This window comes from Pistacia vera, unplaced genomic scaffold (assembly GCF_008641045.1).
Source record: "Pistacia vera cultivar Batoury unplaced genomic scaffold, PisVer_v2 Contig495, whole genome shotgun sequence".
Taxonomy (NCBI): domain Eukaryota; kingdom Viridiplantae; phylum Streptophyta; class Magnoliopsida; order Sapindales; family Anacardiaceae; genus Pistacia; species Pistacia vera.
In genome coordinates this window covers 809901-832502 of record NW_022196329.1, presented here as the reverse complement: position 1 = coordinate 832502, position 22602 = coordinate 809901, and the positions used below count along the sequence as shown (strand labels likewise).

General features: G+C 34.2%; 1 protein-coding gene across 1 annotated transcript; it reads right to left on the bottom strand.

Moving 5' to 3' along the window:
• Positions 1–7564: 7564 nt before the first annotated feature.
• On the bottom strand, positions 7565–9860 carry LOC116105178 (anthocyanidin reductase ((2S)-flavan-3-ol-forming)-like). The gene is made up of 6 exons (XM_031391609.1): positions 9704–9860; positions 8895–9061; positions 8600–8800; positions 8350–8509; positions 8044–8257; positions 7565–7961 (listed from the first exon to the last, which is right to left on the bottom strand). Exons 1-6 carry the CDS (start codon positions 9828–9830, stop codon positions 7820–7822), a joined length of 1011 nt encoding a protein of 336 aa, XP_031247469.1. The 5' UTR covers positions 9831–9860; the 3' UTR covers positions 7565–7819.
• Between the last annotated feature and the right edge of the window lie 12742 nt (positions 9861–22602).

Below are 22602 nucleotides of genomic sequence, written 5' to 3'. Positions count from 1 at the left end.
ACATATTTTTTAACTGTCACAATACATTACTTAGATCATGGTTGGGGTTTACAACAAAAATTGATAGGTTTTAGACCATTATATACTGCACATAATGTTGACACTATTTATTTTATAATACTTGAAGTTTTGCAAGAATATGTATTAACTGATAGAGTTGTAGCGCTAACGCTAGATAATGCAGCTGCTAACACCGCGGCTATCTCTTTATTTGAAAAGAGATTGGATCCACGTGGTAAAGGCAAATTTTTTCACCAGAGATGTCTTGCCACATTATCAATTTGATTGTTAAAGCAGGTTTAGAAGTTATAAATTAGAAGATTGAAAGGGTGCGTGCGGCTATCAGATTCATCGTCGACGGTAGCAATAAAAGATGCAGGAGTATGTCAAATATTGTAAGCAAGAGGATCCACTGGTTCGACCTTTGAAGTTATGTACAGACATGCCTATCTGTTGGAACTCCACCTACTTGATGTTGGAAAAAGTTTTGTCAAACGCAAGACAAATTACAGATTTTGTCAACCAAAAGAATCCGCAAAAAGTTGTCAGCTATGATGATTGGACGGTTTGCGAACTTTTTTATTCATTTCTTAAAAGTTTTTTATGAATCCACTAATACATTAAGTGGTATTTATTATCCTATTACTAATTTAGCGTTAGATATTTTACTTCAAATTTCTAAAACTTTTACTAAATATAGATATAATGACGTCTTAATGGAAATTGTTCCAAAGATGAAAAAAAATACGAGAAATATTGGTTAGATATTCCATTCTTATATGGATTAGGCCTTGTTGTAGATTTTAGGTTTAAATTACATGTAGTTAATTGTATAGTTACTGAGATAGACCAACATTTAGGACATGATTATAAGTATTATTTGATTAACTTTAAGCAAAAATCGGAAACCCGTTTTTCTTCATATCAGAGCAGGTACAATGGAACTGGAATGTCCAGTAGAGATGACCAACAAGACCCTAATGAAGCCAACTATCAAGAATAGAGCATGTGGACGTATATGGAACATGGCGGTGGAAGTAGTAGCTCCAGTACATACATACATAGACCAAATGAGCTGAATCGCTACCTACAAATAGACATGTTGTAACGCCCAACAGGGAGGTACATGATTTAAATTATGTTTTATAGCCCTTAGTTAATTTTTATTAAAGCTATTTTAAGAGAATATGAAGAAAATGCCTTAAACTTGCATTAAGGGTAAAATGGTCTTTTCACTCAAAATTAGTTGAAAAAGTGGAGAGTGAAAAGAGGTAGAATTTAATAAAGAATATAATAAAAATGAGGGCATTATGGTAATTGACTAAGGGACAAGGATGGAATTTTCACAAAAGTGTAAGGGCAAAATGGGAAAATGAGTTTATAAAATAAGATGATAAGGGTTTGTAAACCTTATTTCCTTCATTCCACCGCCACACTACTCCCCCATTTTCTCTCAAATTTTCATTCAATCCTCCAAGGATTTTGAGGGCTTTTGAGTAATTTTTAATAGGATTTTGATTCAAGACTTCAAAAGGTAAGAATTCATGCTCTTTATCTATGATTTATTTGTGTAAAAGTTGAGTTCTTATGAAGTTTATGCTTAGGATTAGAAGAAGTTTTGAATCCAACAAGAGTAGAGAGCTTAGTAGAGAAGACTCAAGCATAAGGTAAGTAAATTTCACTCAAAATCCAACTCAAGTTAAAGTTTAAGAATTCAAGTGAGTAAAGATTTCTTTTAAGTGTGCATATGTTATGGTTATTGAGAAATTGAGATGAGATTGATGATGAATTATGCTTGTCATTGGATATATTTGAATATAAGAAGTGCATGTGATGGTTTGATGATGGGTTGAAATTGGAAGAATTTGAGGAATTTTTAGGAGTATGTTTGCCGTGTAGGTATGGTGATGCTACACGAGAGATTTTCTCTCATTTTTGGATGGTTGAGAAACAAATTGAATGATAATTAAATTAGGGTTTGTTTATGCACAAGTAATGTTTGATGAAATGCCTAAGAGAATTATAAGTTTGAGTAGAAACCTTAATTTTATGCAACATTGTATATTTGCATTTCATGAGTGCATCCAAGTAAGAATTTCAAGCATGAGTCATCCATATGCATATAATTGTGTATGTGTAGAAATTTAAGAAAGAATGGAGAATAAAGACATAAAGAATAAAGAATAAAGCAAGAAAGAATAAAACACTCTAAGAATAAAGAGAAATGAAGTATAAGCATTAAAGAATTAAGGAGTGGTAAAGAAGAGAAAATAATAGGTTGTTGTGATGGGGAACCGTGAGTGCTAAGAAGAAATTCACATATACACACCACCTTAATTGAGTGGCATAAGAAGAAGAAGAATTGTACGACCCGTAAGAGTGTAAGTGGATGAGGGTTGTACCAAGAAGAATTTCCTACATGCACGCCACCTTAATTGAGTGGCCTAAGAAGAAAAAAGAATTTATACTGTCCGTAAGAGTGCATGTAGATGAGAACTGTACTCACTCTCACGGCTAAGGTTCCAAATCCATACATCAACTAAGACCGATTGGCAAAGAATAAGAAAAGAAAGAATAAGAGAGAAAAAGAAAGAATAAGAGAGAATAAGAAAGAATAAGAATGAGAAAGAATAAGAATGAGAAAAGAAAGAATGAGAAAGAATAAGAATAGGAAAGAATGAGAAAAAATAAGAATAAGACAGAATGAGAAGGCTTGAACAAGCCAAGAGAAGAAAAGAAAAGAGAAACAAGAAAAGGAAAGGAAAAAAAAAACAAGAAAGAAAAAAAAATAGAACAAGAAAATGGAAATATTGCATATGCATTTTATTCATGCATATTGCCATGAATTTTATCATAGTTAGGAAGAATAGAAAGAATAAGAAAGAAAGAACAGAGAGAAATAGAAAGAAAGAAAAGAACAGTGAGAGTAAGAAACAGAGGAAGAAACAGTGAAAGAAAAGAGAAGGAATTAAGTAAGGAAAGAACCAAAGAAGGAGAAGAGTTAAGGGATTTACTTACTGAGCACTTTTATGCTCACCCCGTTGTTTTTCCATGTTTTTGCAGGACATAGGTGAGCAGCGGTCGGAAGGACGTTGACAAGCGGAGAGGATTGGCATTACTGTCCACTGTTGCTTAGTTTTTGTACTGGTTATTTTGATATATGTAAAGAATTATGTTTTGTAAGTAAAGAAAACTTTGGGCCCAACTATTTTCATATACTAAGTATGTATGTTTTATTGTATATGTTGTAAAGAATACTAGTAGAAAGAAGTCATTACACATGTCCTACATGACGAAGAAGGAGAAATGTGAGATAGATGTGCTTCAATGGTGGAAACAACATCAAAGTCCATTGTAACCCAAATGGCACGTGACATTTTATCTGTGTTGGTTTCTATAATTGCGTCCGAGTCAACATTCTCAACGAGTGATCGGATTGTTGAAGACAGAAGATGCTCTTTAACCAATGAAATGATTGAAGTGATAACGTGTTTACAGGATTGGACTCATGTAGAAAAAAGACTACAACAGCGCCCTGAATATCCTGAACTACCCCATATTTATACATAATTATTAGTTATAATTAACCATTAATTTATTTATAATTTTTTAATTTTTTAAAATTAATTAAAAATTTACTAATCTCTTGGGGGATGAAATAAATTTTCCATCCCATGCATTTTACTTCCCCATTCGGCTTAGTGCTCCTCTCAACTCAATAAAAGTACTACTTAGCAGAAAACAATGTTCACCTCCAGTCAATTCACATCAACTGTGCTCATAAGGACTAACTTCTTGAAATTTTCAACTACAAGTCGGTCACGCCGACACGACCACAAGGCCTAATGCTTTGAATTTCAACTACAAGTTGGTCATGCCGACTCAGCCACAAGGCCTAATGCTTTGAATTTCAACTATAAGTCGGTCACGCCGACACGACCACAAGGCCTAATGCTTTGAATTTCAACTACAAGTCGGTCACACCAACTTGTTCACAAGGCCTAATACATGAATTCTCAACTACAAGTTGGTCACACCGACTCAACCACAAGCTCCATACAAGCTCCACTCGGCATACACCGTCTACTCATTAGCATGAGCCGAGTCGAGTGGGAGGTACACATCACCATCTTGAAGTGACTCCACCAAACTTTGTCCAAGTCCACACCTAGACGAATCAAGTCAAACTGACTCAACCCTCAAAGGGTTATGATTCACACATTTTTTCACCTATGGAATAACTAGCACATTATCCAAGATACTGCCACCTCCCAACTCAGGTTGGTTGAGCAAACTGCTCCCAACTCAAGTTGGTCGAGCTAGCCTATATTTCTGCCAATCTCGATTGGTCGAGCGAAGTTCACCTAACTTAGGTTGGTCGAGTGAACCTCCATGATTCTTCCAACTCTGGTTGGTCGAGTATTCACCTCCCAACTTATGTTGGTCGAACAAACTCCTCCCAACTTAGGTTGGTCGAGCAAATTCCTCTCATCTGAGGTTGGTCGATCGAACTTTCTCCAAACAACTGTCCATCTGACCTAACGAGCTGCCAGCACTGATCTACTTAGTCTGTACTAGTTCAATCAAATCTACTTTCTAATCTAAATACCCTTTAACTTAGAAAGTGGGGGGCTAACTGTATGGGCAAAAAATCATCTTGGGTTTGACGAGGCCCAATAACGAAATAAACATGTCACGACCCAAGGCTTTAGCCCAATTTCGATTAAGTATATGCTTAAAGTCACCTTGTGAATTGCCCACTCTATGAGTTGGGCTATCCTACAACTTAAGTTAAACTATGTTTTGGCCCATTAGCCTGCAACAATCCATAAATAGGAAATCAGAATCCCATTCTATTTTTTCTTCTACTAAGATTCCGAATTTTACTCAAACTAGTAAGCTTAATCTGATAAGGGCATGAAATCCTATTTCTTTCCTAATAGTGATTATCTCCCAAAGTATGACTCAATGTCCTACTAGGATTCCAACCTCTTAGGTTCACGATATAAACAGAGGCTTGCCCTCTCATAATTCATTCAATCTCCACTTCTTACTCTTGAGAATTCTATACCTTTGCCACAGTCCTGGCCTCCAACAAGACTCTTGGTAATCTTTCTTTCCCTTAATTCTTATTAAATAATCTCTTTCAGCCTTGCTAACTTGAGCATTGGAGTGCCTATGTCAAACACCACCCCGATGTTTTCCATAAGCTTTATGCTTGTTTCTTCGTGTGTGCAGGTCAAGCGGATTGTTAGTGGCCCCAACCTCAGGGGATCAGACTTTATTTCCGTAATCGTAGATTTTTTGCTTTTACAATTGGTTAGCTTGCAAATGGGTCTCGTCTACCCATTTACCCATTTGCAAGTTAACCAATCATAAACTGTCATATTAAGGTTGTGAGAGAAAATTTGTAAGAAAAGGTTGCAAACATAGTATTTTTGCATTTTCAATACAATAACACTACACATATGACACTCCCATACAACATCCCCTTACAACATGACTTGGCATCTGACATGGCATTTGTCACCTCATCTGCCACGTCATCCCCCCCCCCCCCCCCCCCCCCCCCCCCCCAAAAAAAAAAAAAAAAAATTCTCACCCTAGTTTCAAATTTCATTTTCCCACAATCAAATCCTAAATCATTCATTTTTTTTTTAAAAAAAAAACAAACCCTCAAAATTTTCCCCAATTTCCTTTTAATTTTTAAAACCCTACCCACCACATTCCCCACTCTCAAGTGAACGGCGGTCACCTCACCTTGAGCGAGGAGTTTTCGTATGTGTATATTTACCTAAATGCCTCTCTTTGTGAAGCTAATAAGAAAACACAAGTGTGCAGTTTGAAATGTCAGTTGTGGGAAAAGCTGCTCTGCAAATAGCAAGGGATTGCAAAGCAATCGGCAAACTCTAACACGGCGAGCAATTGTTAAGGTTGTCCATTTCCTTCCTTATTGAAGTTCGAAACTTTTTTTTAGGCTCTCTAATTGGGATGGAATTTTTTTCTTAAACCATTTCTCTTGTTTAACTGTATAATGCAGTTTAACACTTTGTTTTCGTGTTGTGCATGCTTCGCAAATGAGTTGAGGTTGTGGTTGTTGCCTGTTTAACTACAACGGTTTGTTGTAAATTTCTACCTACAATATTGAATATGGCAGGATTTCTTACCTTTCATGCAGATAGGGAGTTCTGATTTTTTCTTCACTTATTGTTAGATTCTAAATGGACATCTGTCATGATATCATCCTTTGGCTTAATATCTGATGATTCCAGAATTTGCTCCCCTCACTTCTTGTTGGTGTTTGGGCCAGGTACTAATGTACTATTAGATTGATTCAACTGATTCCTAAGTTAAATATGAATGACCCTTCAAGCTTTGAATATTTCCAATAAGTATTTTTTATATCATTTATAATTTCATTTATAAGATGTTATTGTTGTAATATGACCCACTTACCTTAAGTTCATGGGCCATGGCTTGTCCCTGGGTGGAGAGATGGGAGTTGGGCCTCCTCAGCTCATGACATATTTGTCATATCCACATTTAATATATTGATTTTGAATAGGGATATTATTAATTTGGGTCACACTTTTTTATGAGATGCTAAGAAACGGGTACAAGTTTCAATTTGTTAAATTTAGAGACATTAAAATGTAACTACTTTGTTCAATTTAGGGACAAAACGGACCTAATTTCAATTTATTCAATTCAAGGATACTAAATAGTAACTTTTTCAAATTAGAGACACTTATTGTTACTTTTCAACAAAAAACAAGGAAAAGACTTGGATAACCTAGTTATTTATTTAGCTTTAGTCTTTCAATTTAAAATTTAAAAAGAAAAAAAAATTGATAAAAATTTAAAAATTTTGTTTGATTTCAAATTTTTAAATCACTAAAATAATAAAAGAAAACGAGAAATAAATAATTTAAATTTTAAAAAAAAAAAAAAAAGCGAGAAAAACCATTTTTGAAATTAAAAACAATCTAACAAAAAACTCTACGTGAAGAAAGGACAACGATTTTTTATTTTTGAATTTTTGAATTTTAAAATTTTAAAATTTTAAACATAAAATAAAAAAAGACATTCGTTTTTCCTCATGCTAGTGGCACAGTCGCCTAAAGCTAGTGTCACCAGCCAGAATCTGGGTCGACTTGGCTAGACCAAGGCAACACCAGGTTGCCATTCTAGCGTGGCCATAATATAGCCATAGCAAGATTGAGGCCACGCTAGAGCAGCGGCCTAGATCTAGCCAAGTCGGGTCAAATCCTAGCTAGCGATGCTACCCTTGCCCATTGCGTCGTTGGCCCAACAACTTTTTTCTTTATTTTTTGTTTTTTAATATTTATTTTTGTTTCAAATTTTTAGACAAGTATTAGTGTTTTATTGGACAAAACTATTTTGTTAAGACTTTATTTTGCTTTTAATTACTTTGTCCCTAAATAGAGCAAATTAAAACTTGTGTTTGTTTTATGAAAAAGTTGATAATATATCCCTTCTGAATACCGTGAACTTTCCATGCTTTGTTTCTAAAATAAATAATCAATTATCAATGCTTGCCTCGTTGGTACAAAATGTTAAAAATGTTTAGCTTTCTATTTAATTATTGCCATCTCTTCTTAATGAACAGTACAATTAGAAAGGACTGATGGCTGCTTTATAATTATTTCATACTAGATCTCAGATTCATCCCATTTATTTCAGACTAAATTGTTTAACCACTTTCAGATCACTAATGCAGTAGCCATGTTGCAGAAGGTGAATATTAAGGAAAATTTTATTGCCACTGAGAAATTAAGGAAATGAAATCCTGAATTTTTCAATTGAGAACCCCCTTAGACTTGAAGTACTCCAGAGTTTGGTCATAAATTTCTTCAATCCCAAACTTGAAGCTGAACCCTTCACTAATAAGCTTCTCTGAGGAAATCACTAACTTGGCCTTGGAAGGGAAGTCTCCGAAACTGCAATTTGCAAACATTCAAGGGCTGAGTCAGTAGAATGTTATTTTAAATCCTGTAACACACAAAAGTTGAAGTGGCTTACTCAGTTGGAACTTTGTACTGAGGGTATCTTTGGTGAAGGAACTTGGCAAGTTCAGGAACACTGGTATTCTCAGCACAACAAATGTATCGACCAGAAGCAGATTCTTTCTCAGCCAAAAATATATGTGCTCGGCAAACATCCTCCACATGTGCTATGGAAATTGAACCTGACAGCATTTGCATACCCTTCAAAGCGTTCGTGAGAAATTCATTTCCTGCAAAAAGGTTAAAATGCCATTTCGTTAATGTTTTAATGTGCCAATTCTTCGTTCAGATTGTCTTTCCATGTGGGGATATAGCTCAATACCTGTAATCAAACACATGGCAAGGCCTGTGCTGCTAGGAATATCTGGCGTAAGGGAAGGACCAGCCATAAGAGAAGGGATGATAGTAATAAGATCAATGTTATTTTCTTCAGCAAACTTCCAGGCATGCTTTTCAGCCAAGGTCTTGGAGGCAGGGTACCCCTGCAATATTAAGATTACCTTATTTTAGACCATCTAATTAAATTTTTTAGTAATGTGTCACTTAAAGTACTAAACTATTTTGGAAATTACCCAGGTTGGTGGCTTTGCAGAAGACAAAAACTCAACATCTGTCCAGTTTTTCTCGTCCATGACCAAACCTGTTCCATTTTGGCCATTGATGGTCACAGCAGTAGTTGAAGATGTCAATACAACTCGTTTAACTGTTTTCGATTTTGCACAGGCTTTCAAAACATTCACTACTCCTTGGATTGCAGGCTTGATCATGTCATTCTATATACAAAATTAGTAAACAGCAGTGTTAATGAAAAATCCAGTAGTACATTTTACATCATGCTGAAAGTCAGAAACGCATATTTTATACTACCTCTGGATCTTCAGAAGCAAAATTGACTGGCGTTGCAACATGGAATACAATGTCAGAACCAGCAATAGGAACATCAAAGCTCCCTTCATCAGTTAAATCTGCTCCGAAAATTTTTAGTTCACCCAATTCCTGTAGGGATATGAGGTGAGCGATCTTTTTCTGGTTATCTGCACACAACAAACAAATTCACGTCAGACATTCATTTGCATAACGGGTAGAATTAGACTCTCATCGGTGCATTGTTTTGTCAAATTATATAAAGAGAAAGAACACAGGAGTTACTATTACGAAACATTATTGGCATTTTAAAGATAAAAAGTCTGAAAGAGATATACTTTGGGTAGGATGAGTGATCCAATTCCAACCAAATGGACTTGTAATTTCTTATCCACTTTACAAGTGTTTTAAGATCTGTAAACGTATCATCGAGTCCAATATAATAAAACAATATGGGCTTAGCACAGTACAAAGTCCATTATGTGTCTGCTCGAGCTCAAATTTTATGTAAAAGCCCAATAGGCCGTCCACAGGCTTTTACGTGACCTCAACATTTAACATCTTGAAGCCATTTTATTGATGCCGCACCGAAAGCGAAAACACTAAAGGCATCTAATCATCAAGTCACTGGCAAATTTATGCAAAAACAGGCCCACAAATTTGTTCTCATCCAACGATAAGATTGAAAATTTGACAGGATGGGTTTTCATTTGGATACATGAAACGATGATTGAAGAAGCATAACTGGAAGAATTTCCAAGCATATAAAGGATTCATCAAATATTTAAAGAATGAAGAAGTAGAAGAAGAACCTGGGTGTCTGACAGTAGTATTGACAGAATATCCCTTCTGAAGCAAAAGCTTGATGAGCAAAGATGCGACATATCCGGTGCCTCCCACAACACAAGCAGTCTTTTTCTCCGTGAGCTGGGCGGACATGGTTGATTTTAGTTTGTTTTATTTCTTGTTTCGTGTATTAGGTTGACAATGAAACGAGAGCCTAGAAAGATAGATTCGATGGGATAATAAATTGTCTTCGGATCTTATATAGACCTGAAGACTTGATGAACAGATTTCAGAAGAAGCAGGTGAGCACGTGATATTCTGCTTAAGTACCACCAACGACTCAACCCTGTTACCATGAAATTAAATAAATTCATTATGAATACTGGATAGGCCGTATTACATTTTCCCACCCTATCTTTCGAGAAATAAATTTTATTAACCTCAAGTTTAGAACCATAATTAGTCTCCGTTTATCCAATATTCTAATCATCGTCTGTCTCCGTCCATTCAAATTCAAGGTTCACCGGTTTTAGTCACTAAAATACTTATGCTGCCTTCATTAATCATTATCTATTAGTCTAACACAAATTATCTTAAAAATAATAATCCTAATTGAAAACTAATAGCAAATTAATTCAATTAAGTCCTTATTCTTCCAAAAATCCAAATTGAAGTCCAATCCATTAACGTTCAACACTAAAACATACTCATTCACCATATCTAAAGCACACAAAACCAAAATTATGACCAATTATCCAAAGCAAAATATATGCAAAAAATTCCAAGTCATAAACATAAAAAATTATTCGCGGTTGAAAAGTTAGAGATTGATGGTGGAACTTGCCAAATGGTGGCCAAGCTAGACTAGCGTCAGTGATGCAATCAAGCCAAATGTTGTGTTGCCAAAACGTGACCAAGCCGCAAAAAGCATCGTCAAATCATAACTACGTCAAATAGTCGGTCGCCAAGAACAATAGCACGACTTATGCCGATGTGGTTCGATTTTTTTTTTTTTTTTTTTAGTGGGACTGTAATCAATACTAGGGTTTTTTAATTAGCAATAAATATTGAGAAAAAAGACAACAATAATACCCTTTTACTTTTAATATTAAGGTTTGAATTTGAAATTGGGTGTGAAGTTGATAGCTTTCTAAACCAGGGGTGGCAAGACGTTCATAAAAGATTTGTGGGAAAATGTAACTCCGCCAACCGGATAAGACTAAACTTACTTTCATAATTAATAATTTCAAACTTAAAGAAATCAAGAAGCAATAGAGTAGAGGTTCACAAATCTCAAACATTTATTTATTTATTTAAGTAATTGCTTTAAGAAAGAATCTTGATCTCAACATTAGGGAGAAATTTCTCATAAAAAAAATATAGACTTTACTTGCTTATTAAAACTTCTTGGCAACGAAACTTTTTGTATTTTTCTACTATTATCCTCAGAATTATTTTCTCTCTCTTATTGTCTAATTACAGAAATGATTATTAAAATAATAAATTGAAATCTTTATACATACTACTAAAATTTGAATTATAAAATAAGAAATTAAAATAGTAATTTTTATAACTACACCTCTATTAAGTTATAACATTTTTATAGTAATAAATTAGTTTGATCTCATCATTATGACTATAAAGAGGTTTTACTGTACTTGATAAATTAATAATTTATTAAGTTATACGATTAAATAATATATCGATTAATTAATAAATTTTCATAATTCTAAAAATATTAATTTATCAAGGTTTAACTGTACTTGTCTTGATTTGTCATATCCCATTTAGTTTATCAATTATTTTATCTTTTTTTTTTTTTTTTTTTCTGTTTAATCTCTTCTTCTTCTCTTGTCAACTTAAATTAATTTGATGTCCATTAAAAGTGTAATCAACAACCACCTTAAATGTTCCAAAAATATTTTACATTTAGACTATTAATGGACTCTGTTACATTAATGAATTATATATTTTAGTTTACCTAACATAAAGAGATGAAGTAGCATCAAATTTAGGGACGATAATAAAACCTGAAGAGGTTGGGTATCCAGAAAAACCCGCTCTTATTGAATGGAAAATATCCAGAAAATTTCGAGGATGGGGAAAGTTTTATTGGGAAGGAGTACGGGGGCAAATAGAGGTGTCTACCCATAAAAACCCATATACGTATTCATCCCCAATTAATAGTTTTCGTTTCAATAATATTAGATATACAAAAAAATTTACAAATATTATTTGTACAAAGTGAAATGACAGGAGATGAATGAAAGAGTGAATACAAAAAGTCAAACTCATCATATTCACTCTCTCATTCATCTCCTCCTGCATTACTTTATATAAAAAAATCTTTTTAAATTTCTTTGTACATGTAGTATTACCCTTTTCTTTTAGTTTATTACATATATGTTATATCAAAATGATTTGTATAAGTTTCTCTTCACTTATATATCAAAATTGGCTGAAAATGATTATAAATATATTATACTAAAAAGTTGATTGAAAAATACTTATATAAATAATTGTATGGATGTGATTCATGTGACCAAACGGTAGAATTATTGTGCATAATTGGTTGAATTATGGTATGAGCGGGATTAGTTAGCATCACGTGTGGGTGTAGGTAGGGTGTGACAACTCAACTGCAACATTGTAAAAATGGGAGTGGCAGTGAATAGGATTGCAACAAGTGGCATGGTGCGTCGACAATTCGACCTCATCTAATTTTTCAAAGCAAATATGGAACGTTAGTTCCCGAGTCTTTCACTTAATAAACAAGAATAATTAGTTGCATCCACACTTCGACCTATTCACATTATTTTTAGTGATGGAGTCAGGATTTTTATTTTGTGGAGGCAAATTAAAAGAAAATTTGAAATATAAAAAAAAAAATTAAAGATTAAAAGTATGAAAATTTGAGCATAAAATTAAAAACTTGAATAAATGAAGAATTTAGTACAAGAGATAAAAACTTTCAATTTTGAAATTATAAAATATATTGCTTGTTTTTATTGATGTACTCTATATTCAATCATTTGAAAAAACAATAATCAAAGCTAAGCAAAAAAAAAAAAAAAAAAAAGGGAACAAATAGGCAGCACAAAGACTTAAGAATAATACTGCATATACATCATTCTCATATAATATTATGTGGCAAGATATGATTAGGTGAAAGTTTAATTTTAATTTTAAATTAGCTAATCATATCTTGCCACATAATGTTGTATGAGAAATATTATATAAAAATGATGTATGTGTAGTATTACTCAAGACTTAAATACTTTTATAGAAGAAATGGGGCTTTCGTGATAAATACAAAATAAAAAGGGATTAACATATAATTTTTATGTCAGTAGGGACTCTATCTTTATGTCATGCCCCCACTCAGCACTTAGTGGCTACTATATCGCTTATTAGATGACTGAATTTATTATCCTTAAATCACAAAAAGTATAAAGAGAAATGTCAGGCTTACAAAGAAGAATACAAAGATAAATATACAAAGATAAATTCTACCCTTAATCTTCATGATTATCTTTTTCTCTCTCTTTTTCCCTTCTTTTAAGGGTATGATTTATCTTTGTATGTTTGTCTTTGTATTTCTCTTTGTAAGAGTAGCATTTCTCAAGTATAAAACTGGCTCGATAGAATATTTGTGAAGAGTAGAGAAAACACAGTACGGTAACAATAATTGATGCTCTCTATATAGAATTTATCTCTTATCCTTGTGTCTTCCATCTTATAAGTTGTACCTTTTTTTGCGGCCATTGGCTCTAGGCATTAACTTGCTCCATAGTCTTAGGATCACTTGGTAACCGAGATGTTCTGGTCAAGTTACGTGCACCTCAACTAATCTTCAAGGTCCATTAAATATCCTATAAACCCGATGAACCGGATAAGACACAATTATGCATTGAAATAGGTGACCTCAAGATTTAAACCTAAAAAATTAAGGAAAAGAGCACACCTCTTTCACAACTAAGCAAACCCCTTGGGGTCGGTGGCTCTTTCAATCTCTTCACTTCCGTATTTTTAAGAAATTGGTTTTATCTAATTAAATGATGTCCCCACCTATTTCTTTATTAAGCCTCATAAATCATTTTTTAAAAATTAAAGAAGCTTTAATACATATAAGATTTTATATTTATGTAAGAATAAGATCATCTAACTACCAAAGATTACACTAGAATCATTAATACTTTTATTATCAAAAATAAAAAATCACTTCCCTTATCCCATTTTGTTGCTTGCTTGCTTGATGAATGACCTTTTCAAGCTCTCGGGCTTTTATTTTGTGTTCAACATAAGAGAAGTAATTTTTAGACCCCACATTATTTCAATTGCCATCTTCTACCTTAGATAGAGGTATAAGATAATAATATTTAGAAAAAAAAAAAAATATTAACAATGGTTCTTATACATATTAAAAAATTTTGAGGAAAAATTATAATTATGTTCATTATTTTACTCTAGATTTGAAATCTTTTAATATCTTTTGTTTCTATAAAGTTTGTTTGTTTTTTAAGTTATATCTGTTTATTAGGTATAAGTAAAAAACTATGGATCCCAATCATATTCCCAAAATATTTGTTTGTTTTATCATTTGAGAAATACTATTCTATTTTTTTAACTACTTTTAAACCCCTTAAGTTTGGTTAAACACCCCCTAGAAAAAAGTTTAAAAATTAACAAAAACACCCCCACCCACTCATAGTTGCCAAATTCCGGCAACCACCATTTGTCACAACAATGTAGAAACGACCGAAAATGGCTTGTCATTCGCCGATCTGTCATTTTCCGATCAAATCCACATTGGATCTGGCTAGAAAATGTCAGATCTGGCCATCGTTGATGGTTAATCAACGACGGCCAAATCTTGACCATCATTGGCCGACAATGATAGCCATATCTTTGGCCGTCGCTAACGGCCAAATCTTACCTTTTGTGACCGTCTACGACCAGATCTGGCCTTTCCCAACTAGATCAGTTGTGGATTTGGTCGAAAAATGCCATATCGACACACGACCGGCCAGATCCGACCAGTCTATGTCGTAACGCCATTTTTCAGCCAAATTCCAGTGGTGGTGGCCGGAATCTGGCACTATAGGTGGGTACGGGTGTTTTTATCATTTTATAAAATTTTATGAAATGGGGGGTTTAGTTAAATTAGCAAACCTAGGGGGTTTTTTATGAATTTTTAAATTTTACTTCGTAATACTCACCCTATTCAACTACCCAATATTATTCCCAAAATCCAATCTAAAATAACAAAACAAATGGACCCTATGATATTTTACTTTTATCTCAATACTAAAATCAATGTTTTAATAACCAACCTAGGGTGAAACCCGACAAAGTAGCCGGGCCCTGGGTTGACCCGTTTAACTGGTTTGATCGGCGACTCAAATCGGTGATGTCAACATGTCCAAAAGTTTAAAATTCAAAAAATACACCCCTAAAAATTGCACTTAGTCCTTATAAGAATGAAATCCAACAAACATACTCCAAATGCAAATTGACGATCGACTAATAGGCAACAGGGACACACCAAATGCAATCTCACTCATCCTTTGAGTCATTCCCCAAAAAATTTGTCCAAGATCTAGCCGAAATCGCTTCGATTTCAGCTAGATCTCACCACCGCCTATGTCTACAACCCAAGCCAAATAGGCCTATTTTTTGCATCGACAGCCCTTCCCATCACCACAAAAATACTTCCGCCAGCTCTTGACCAAAACTCATCTCACCCTCTCATGTTCGCCCTGCCAGTCGTTGACAATAGGCCATTATTGCCACTGCAAAACTTTTGCCTTTTCGATCGTTTCACTCACTGGAAATCACCTCCTTCACTACTTTTCAACTCACCAACACTTCTTCTTCAAAACCCCCAACATCCCTAACACTGTATGCTCACCCATTGTCGATTGTCAATCTAGAGCTTAGGTGAATAATTGAAATTGGGTACCCGGCCAGGTGAAGGCTTCGGGTCCTAGTTAAATCGGTTAACCCGACCGGGTTTTAAAACTCAGACTAAAACATCTTAATCAATATTATGCATTATGTATTTTTAGTATTTTTTTAATTTTTTTGTTATCATAAATTTTTTAAAATATTACACCAAAATATAATAACAGAGTTATTTTTAATTTAGACACTTGTGAAAGTATCACTTGGTTTATTTACTTGTGAAATTAGCATTGATATTACATGTTGCAACTGCAAGTGTTGAAAGAGCATTTTCTGCAATGAAGATTGTGAAAAATCGACTACATAATCAAATGGGAGATCAATTGTTAAATGATTGTCTTATTACATATATTGAGAGAGANTGTTATTTTATTATTCTTTGATTATTTTTCTGATATTGCCTGTAAGGTGTACAAAAATGGAGTAATGCTTTTTTACAAAGAAAAAAATGAAGCTCAAACATATGCCTAGCTCTCATATGCCTAGCCTCCTTATTTCATGAAGAGAGTTACTAATTTGTATACCTTTAAGCTCAACGTAATTAGTGCTTTTATAAGTTGCCTTGACACATGGAGAGCTCTTATTCATTTTGATCCTTTATTTTGATAAAGGTGGGACATGTCTTATATAATATCTCTTTGAGGCGGTTTGACTTTTAATAGCTAATACCACTTTACTTTTAATAGGGGTGAGCGGTTCCGGGTACCTTGTATTTTTCGGGGGAACTGGAACCGGAACAGTAAAATGCAGGTTCCCAAAAAAAGAAATCGAAACCGGAACTGCATAGTGCAGGTTCTTAAATTTAAGGAATCGGAACCTAAAATACAGGTTCTGGTTCCTTTCTCGGGTACCCTATAAAAAATCAATTACCCCTTATTAGAGTTGGGCATTTGGGACCGGGCCCAAAAGCCCTGCTCCAAAAACCGGTCCTAGGATCGGTCCTACGAGGCCTGGTCCCAAAACGGGACCAGGCCTAAGGAGGGGGGCCCGGGCCCTCCATTGGGCCCTCCTCCAAGGCCCGGGCCTGGGCCCAAATTTTTTTTACCTTTTATCATTTTACTCCTTTGTAAAATAACTTAAACCCCCCAAAATAAGTATAAATTATAAGGACTAAAATGAAATTTTATAAAATTTATTAAAAAAAAAAAAAATTTAACCGTTGGCTGCCAACGGTCAACTGACACCAACGGTTATATTTATATAATGAGAAGTTTTTTTTTTTTTCATTTTCCCCCTCAAACCTACACTATAAATAATCTCCCACACTTGCATTTTTTTCACACCAACTATCAATCTCTCTACTCCAATCTAATCCAATTCTCATTCACATTCTCTTCAATTCAATTTATATTTATATTTATTTATATTATTCAATTTTTTTCTATTTTTCAATATCATCTCTTATTCATATTATTATTCAATTTTTTTTTTCATTTTAATTATTTCTTATTTTATCATAAATTTATAATGGAAAGGCTAAATGAGTTCTACGTTCCATTCACCAAAGAAATGGAAGACTTCGATCTTTTTTCACCATTTCCAGAGACACAGCAACTACAATTCAACAACCACGTTCAGCCGGGATGGGGTGCAGCCAAACACAAGCGAGCTGCGACTCCATGGCTGTAATGACTTTTTTTTTTACTAGTATACTTTAGAACATACATAATAAAGACATACATAAATAGCATATGAAAATTAGTTGAGCCCAATTTTTCTTTACTTATAAAATATAATTCTTTACATATATCAAAATAACAAGTACAAAAACTTAACAACGGTGGACAGCAATGCCAATCCTCTCCGCTTGTCGACGTCCTTCCGACCGCTGCTCAACTATTTCTTGCAAAAATATGGAAAAACAACGGTGTGAGCATAAAAATGCTTAGTAAGTAAATCCCTTAACTCGTCTCCTTCTTTGATTCTTTCCTTACTTAATTCATTTTCTTTTCTTTCTCTGTTTCTAACTCTAAGAACTCAACTTTTACACAAATAAATCATAGATAAAGAACATGAATTCTTACCTTTTGAAGCCTAAAATCAAAACCCTATGAAAAACCACTCAAAAGCCCTCAAAATCCTTGGAGAATTGAATGAAAATTTGAGGGAAAATGGGGGAGAAGTGTGGCGGTGGAATGAAGAAAATAAGGGTTTCAAACCCTTAACACTTTAGTTTATAAACACACTTTCCCATTTTACCCTTACTCTTTCTTAGAAATTCCATCTATGTCCTTTAGTCAATTACCATAATGCCCTCATTTTTAATACATTCTCTATGAAATTCTATCTCTTTTCACTCCCCACTTTTTCAACTAATTTTGAGTGAAAAGACCATTTTACCCTTAATGCAAGTTTAAGGCATTTTCTTCATATTCTTTTAAAATCACTTTAACAAAAATTAACTAAAGGCTATAAAAACATAAATTAAATCATGCACCTCCATGCTGGGCGTTACAACAGCCCAACCCCTCGACCCTTAAAGAGGGTCGTGTTCGATGTATGACGATACTTCATCAAATTAAAGCGGGCAAAGACAAATGGGGAGGGGGAAGAATCGTGCAAGGTATGTAATTTATGTGGAACCATTATTAGGGCTGAGAAGAGGGCTTTGACGATGCGACGACACTTGGAGAAGAAGCACCCTCAAATAATGTAGTTGTCCGGTTCATCTTCAACCGGACCCGGTAAGCAAATTCAAACTCAACTTAATTTTAATTCACAACCTTAACTCTGTCAACATGACAATACAATGCACTCCAAGCACAAGAGGAAATAACAAAATACATAGTTGCTATGGATTCTCCCATTTATTTATCTGAAAATCCTTATTTTATTCACATGATTAAAACTACATTTTGTCCAACATATACCCTTGTTAGTAGAAGTACAAGTAGAAGAGACATACTAAAACTTTATAACCAAATAAATGTTCAACTTAAAAACGAATTTCAAAATTTTAGGAATATATCTATTACAGTTACTTCAGACGTATGGGCTTGTACATCAAAAACATATTTTTTAACTGTCACAATACATTACTTAGATCATGGTTGAGATTTATAACAAAAATTGATAGGTTTTAGACTATTATATATTGCACATAATGCAAACACTATTTATTTTACAATTTTTTAAGTTTTGCAAGAATATGTATATTAACTGATAGAGTTGTAGCGCTAACGCTAGATAATGCAGCTGCTAACACTGCGGCTATCTCTTTATTTGAAAAGAGATTTGATCCACGTGGTGAAGACAATTTTTTTCATCAGAGATGTGCTTGCCACATCATCAATTTGATTGTTAAAGTAGGTTTAGAAGCTATAAATTCGAAGATTGAGAGGGTGTGCGCGGCTATCAGATTCATCGTCGACAGTAGCAACAAAAGATGGCAGAGTATGTCAAATATTATAAGCAAAAGAACCCATCGGTTTGACCTTTGAAGTTATGTACAGACATGTTAATCTGTTGGAACTTCACCTACTTGATGTTGGAAAAAGCTTTGCCAATAGCAAGACAAATTACAGATTTCGTCAACCGAAAGAACTATCTGGAGGAAGTTGTCAGCTATGATGATTGGACAGTTTGCGAACTTATTTATTTATTTTTTTATGATTCCACTAATACATTAAGTGGTATTTATTATCCTACTACTAATTTAGCATTAGATATTTTACTTCAAATTTCTAAATTTTTTGCTAAATATAGATATAATGACATCTTAATGGAAATTGTTTCAAAGATGGAAAAAAAATACTAGAAATATTGGTTAGATATTCTATTCGTATATGAATTAGGCCTTGTTGTAGATCCTAGGTTTAAATTACACGTAGTTGATTGTATAGTTACTGAGATAGGCCAACATTTATGACATGATTATACATATTATTTGACTAACTTTAAGGAAAAATTGGGAAGCTTTTTTTCTTTATATCGGAGCAGGTACAATGGAAGTGGAATTGGAACGTCCAACATGGACGACCAACAAGACCCTGATGAAGACATCTATCAAGAATCGAGTACGTGGATGTATATGAAACATGGCGGAAGTAGTAACTCCAGCTCGTACATACATGGATCAAATGAGTTGAATCGCTACCTACAAATGGACACGTCCTACATGATGAAGAAGGAGAAACATGAGATAAATGTGCTTCAATGGTGGAAACAACATCAAAGTCAATTCCCCATTGTAGCCCAAATGGCACATGAAATTTTATTTGTGCATGTTTCTATAATTGCATCCGAGTCAGCATTTTTAACGAGTGCCCGGATTGTTGAAGAAAGAAGATGCTCTTTAACCAATGAGATGATTGAAGTGATAACGTGTTTACGAAATTGGACTCATGCAAAGAGAAGACTACAACAACACTCTGAAGATCCCAAACTACTTGAACTCTTCAAGAACACAGATTTGAATGATGTAAATATTGTTGACGATGAATAATTTAATTAAAAAAATTTATTTAATTGTTTATTTGTGAAGTGTGATTGTGTGAATATTATATTTATGTTAAAATTAATTAATTAAATTATCTCTTTAAAGTTTAAATTTAAAATACCCCATATTTATAAATAATTATTAATTATAATTACCATTAATTAATTTATTATTTTTTAAAATTAATTAAAAATTTATTAATCTCTTCGGGGTGGAAAGAAATTTTCCAGGCCACTAAAAATTATATAAATCCTTACATAATTTTATTTGGCCCCTTATATATAAAAAAAGTTGGGAGGTGAAAATAAACTTTTCAGGCCCATAGGACTGGTCCTGGGCCTTGAAATTTCTCATGGGCTTGGGACCATGACTGACTGGTCCCAACCGGGTCGAACCAGTCCCTGCTTAGGTCTAATTCATATGGTTAATATCTTGAACACCCCTAAACTTTAGCTTAATTAAAAATTCCTATAGTTTTGGAAATTATCGCCCACCTCCATTAGAGTTTAGAGACTCGTATTTAATTTCTTAATTACTTCTTAATATGTATATACTTCCCAATGGTGATACTTCTGCTAGGAATCTCGAGGTATTTTACTATCTAATACCAACCTTTAAGTTTAATAATCATGATCCATGGATTTTGGAAATTGACACTTACATCCCAATAATTAACGGGCCTACGACATTCTTCGATGGCATGACACTACGGTTGTTATCGAGCCGAGTTGAGCCGAATTGAGTTTTCGGCTAAACACGCTCGACTTGATCAATAGGGGGATGAGTTCGAGTTCGAGCCAGACGAGCCGTTGATTTCCTAGCTCGGCTCAAACTCGTTAAAGGAGAGGGGGATTCAAGCTTAGCTTAATAAGCCAAATTTGAGCCAGCTCGTGAGCCACTAGGGAAGCGTGCATCTTTGATCTATATAAGTATACACACAATCCAAAAATGTTGCTTGTCTCTTGTTTTAATTTTTATTTATTTATTTATGATATAAGGAAATCAACTATTCTTATTCCAGCTAGATGTTGCGGACACCAATAGCCTTACCTATTATCAGTGACCCCACTTAACTAAACACTCATTAACTCCAATTAATTATGGGTTTTCATGGCCACCAAGATCTTACACGTGCCATATACTTTACATTGTTGTAATAGCTTAACTTACTTTACCGTGCTGTAATCGTTAGTTAAGTTGAGTTTTAAAGTGTTATAGCTAGTTGACTAGAGTTTAGTTAATATTTTACTGTAGTTAATTGTTAATAACAATACCATATAAGTGTTGTAAGTTCTCGAAGTAATCAATAACAAACAGTACACTTCTTCCCCAATTTCTCTGATTTCGTTTATAACATGTAGCTTCTGCAAAAGCAATTTATATCTGCTCAAGCTCTCGGTGGTCATATGAATGTCCATAGAAGAGACAGAGCCAGGTTGAGGCAATCGCCTCCAAAGGATGGTCAGTACCCAATTCTTAATCACCTCCAACAAGATGGTCGACGGCAGGAACAATGGGTAACACGAGGACGATGGCAATAAGATGGCGACGACGACAGCATGGTGGTGGATTGGGTGATTTTTTCTTTTTCACTTTTAGGGTTTTTCAGTAAATAGGGGAAGAGACCGTGTTTTCTACAAATGTTTACAAGGGGGATTTGTTATTTTTTCAAATATTAAGTAATACAAATTACAATTTAAAGCCCCATAGTTTCAAAAACCCTCTATATCAACCCTTTCTTTTCGAGCCAGATTCGGCTCGCGAGTCGTTTGAGCTGAGCCGAGCACTGATCGAACTTGGATCGCAAAATATTCATGAATCGAGCCGAGTTGACTCGATTATAGCCAAGTCGAGCTCTGAACAAGCTTGACTTGAGTCGAGTCGAGCCGGCTCACGAGCCGCTTGATTTGTTTACCACCCCCTGACACTGTGAGTTAAAGGAGAAAAGGAGTAAATGATACTTTTGTATATTTGATTATTTGATTGTCAGTCAGCAATGTGAACAATCTAATCTTTGGGTTGGTATATGAGAATTTTGTTGAAGTGTTGGGTTGCATTCATCCTCTACTTTCTCATTCCTCATGTGTGTAGGCTATACTCCATTTCTAGAAAAGGGTTTTCTCTTCATATTAATTAGTCAATATAAGTCAATGAACGTCATTGAATCAGCGAACCAATTGCAATTTGTTGATGCGATAATTCATACCAATTAGAGAAATCCAACCGGCCTTAGAAGGGACCAAGTAAGATGTATATATGATTACTGGTAACTAGCAAGGTCGCTAAAAACAAGGTAACAAAGTAAAAAGAATTTTTTTTTTTTATAGTGGTCTAACGGTATAAAAACCAAACCTATATTTACTGTTGTACTATTATTGAGGAGTGTTACAGGGTTGAATGAGGTTACAAAGAGAAGTTCACGAGATAAATGAAGGACATTCGGCTATCGCGACCTATTCTCTCTAAACACTCTCCAAAATGGGTCAGTGTATTTTTTCTCTTGGACTTTACTAATACTGTAAT

Excerpts from the sequence above, each read along its gene's own strand:
- LOC116105178 (XM_031391609.1), bottom strand. The coding sequence starts at position 9,830 with ATGTCCGCCCAGCTCACGGAGAAAAAGACTGCTTGTGTTGTGGGAGGC. Across the intron at positions 8,510-8,599 it reads CTGCAAAGCCACCAACCTGG|GGGTACCCTGCCTCCAAGAC; the intron begins GTAATTTCCAAA and ends TTAATATTGCAG. Across the intron at positions 7,962-8,043 it reads CAGTACAAAGTTCCAACTGA|TTTCGGAGACTTCCCTTCCA; the intron begins GTAAGCCACTTC and ends TGCAAATTGCAG.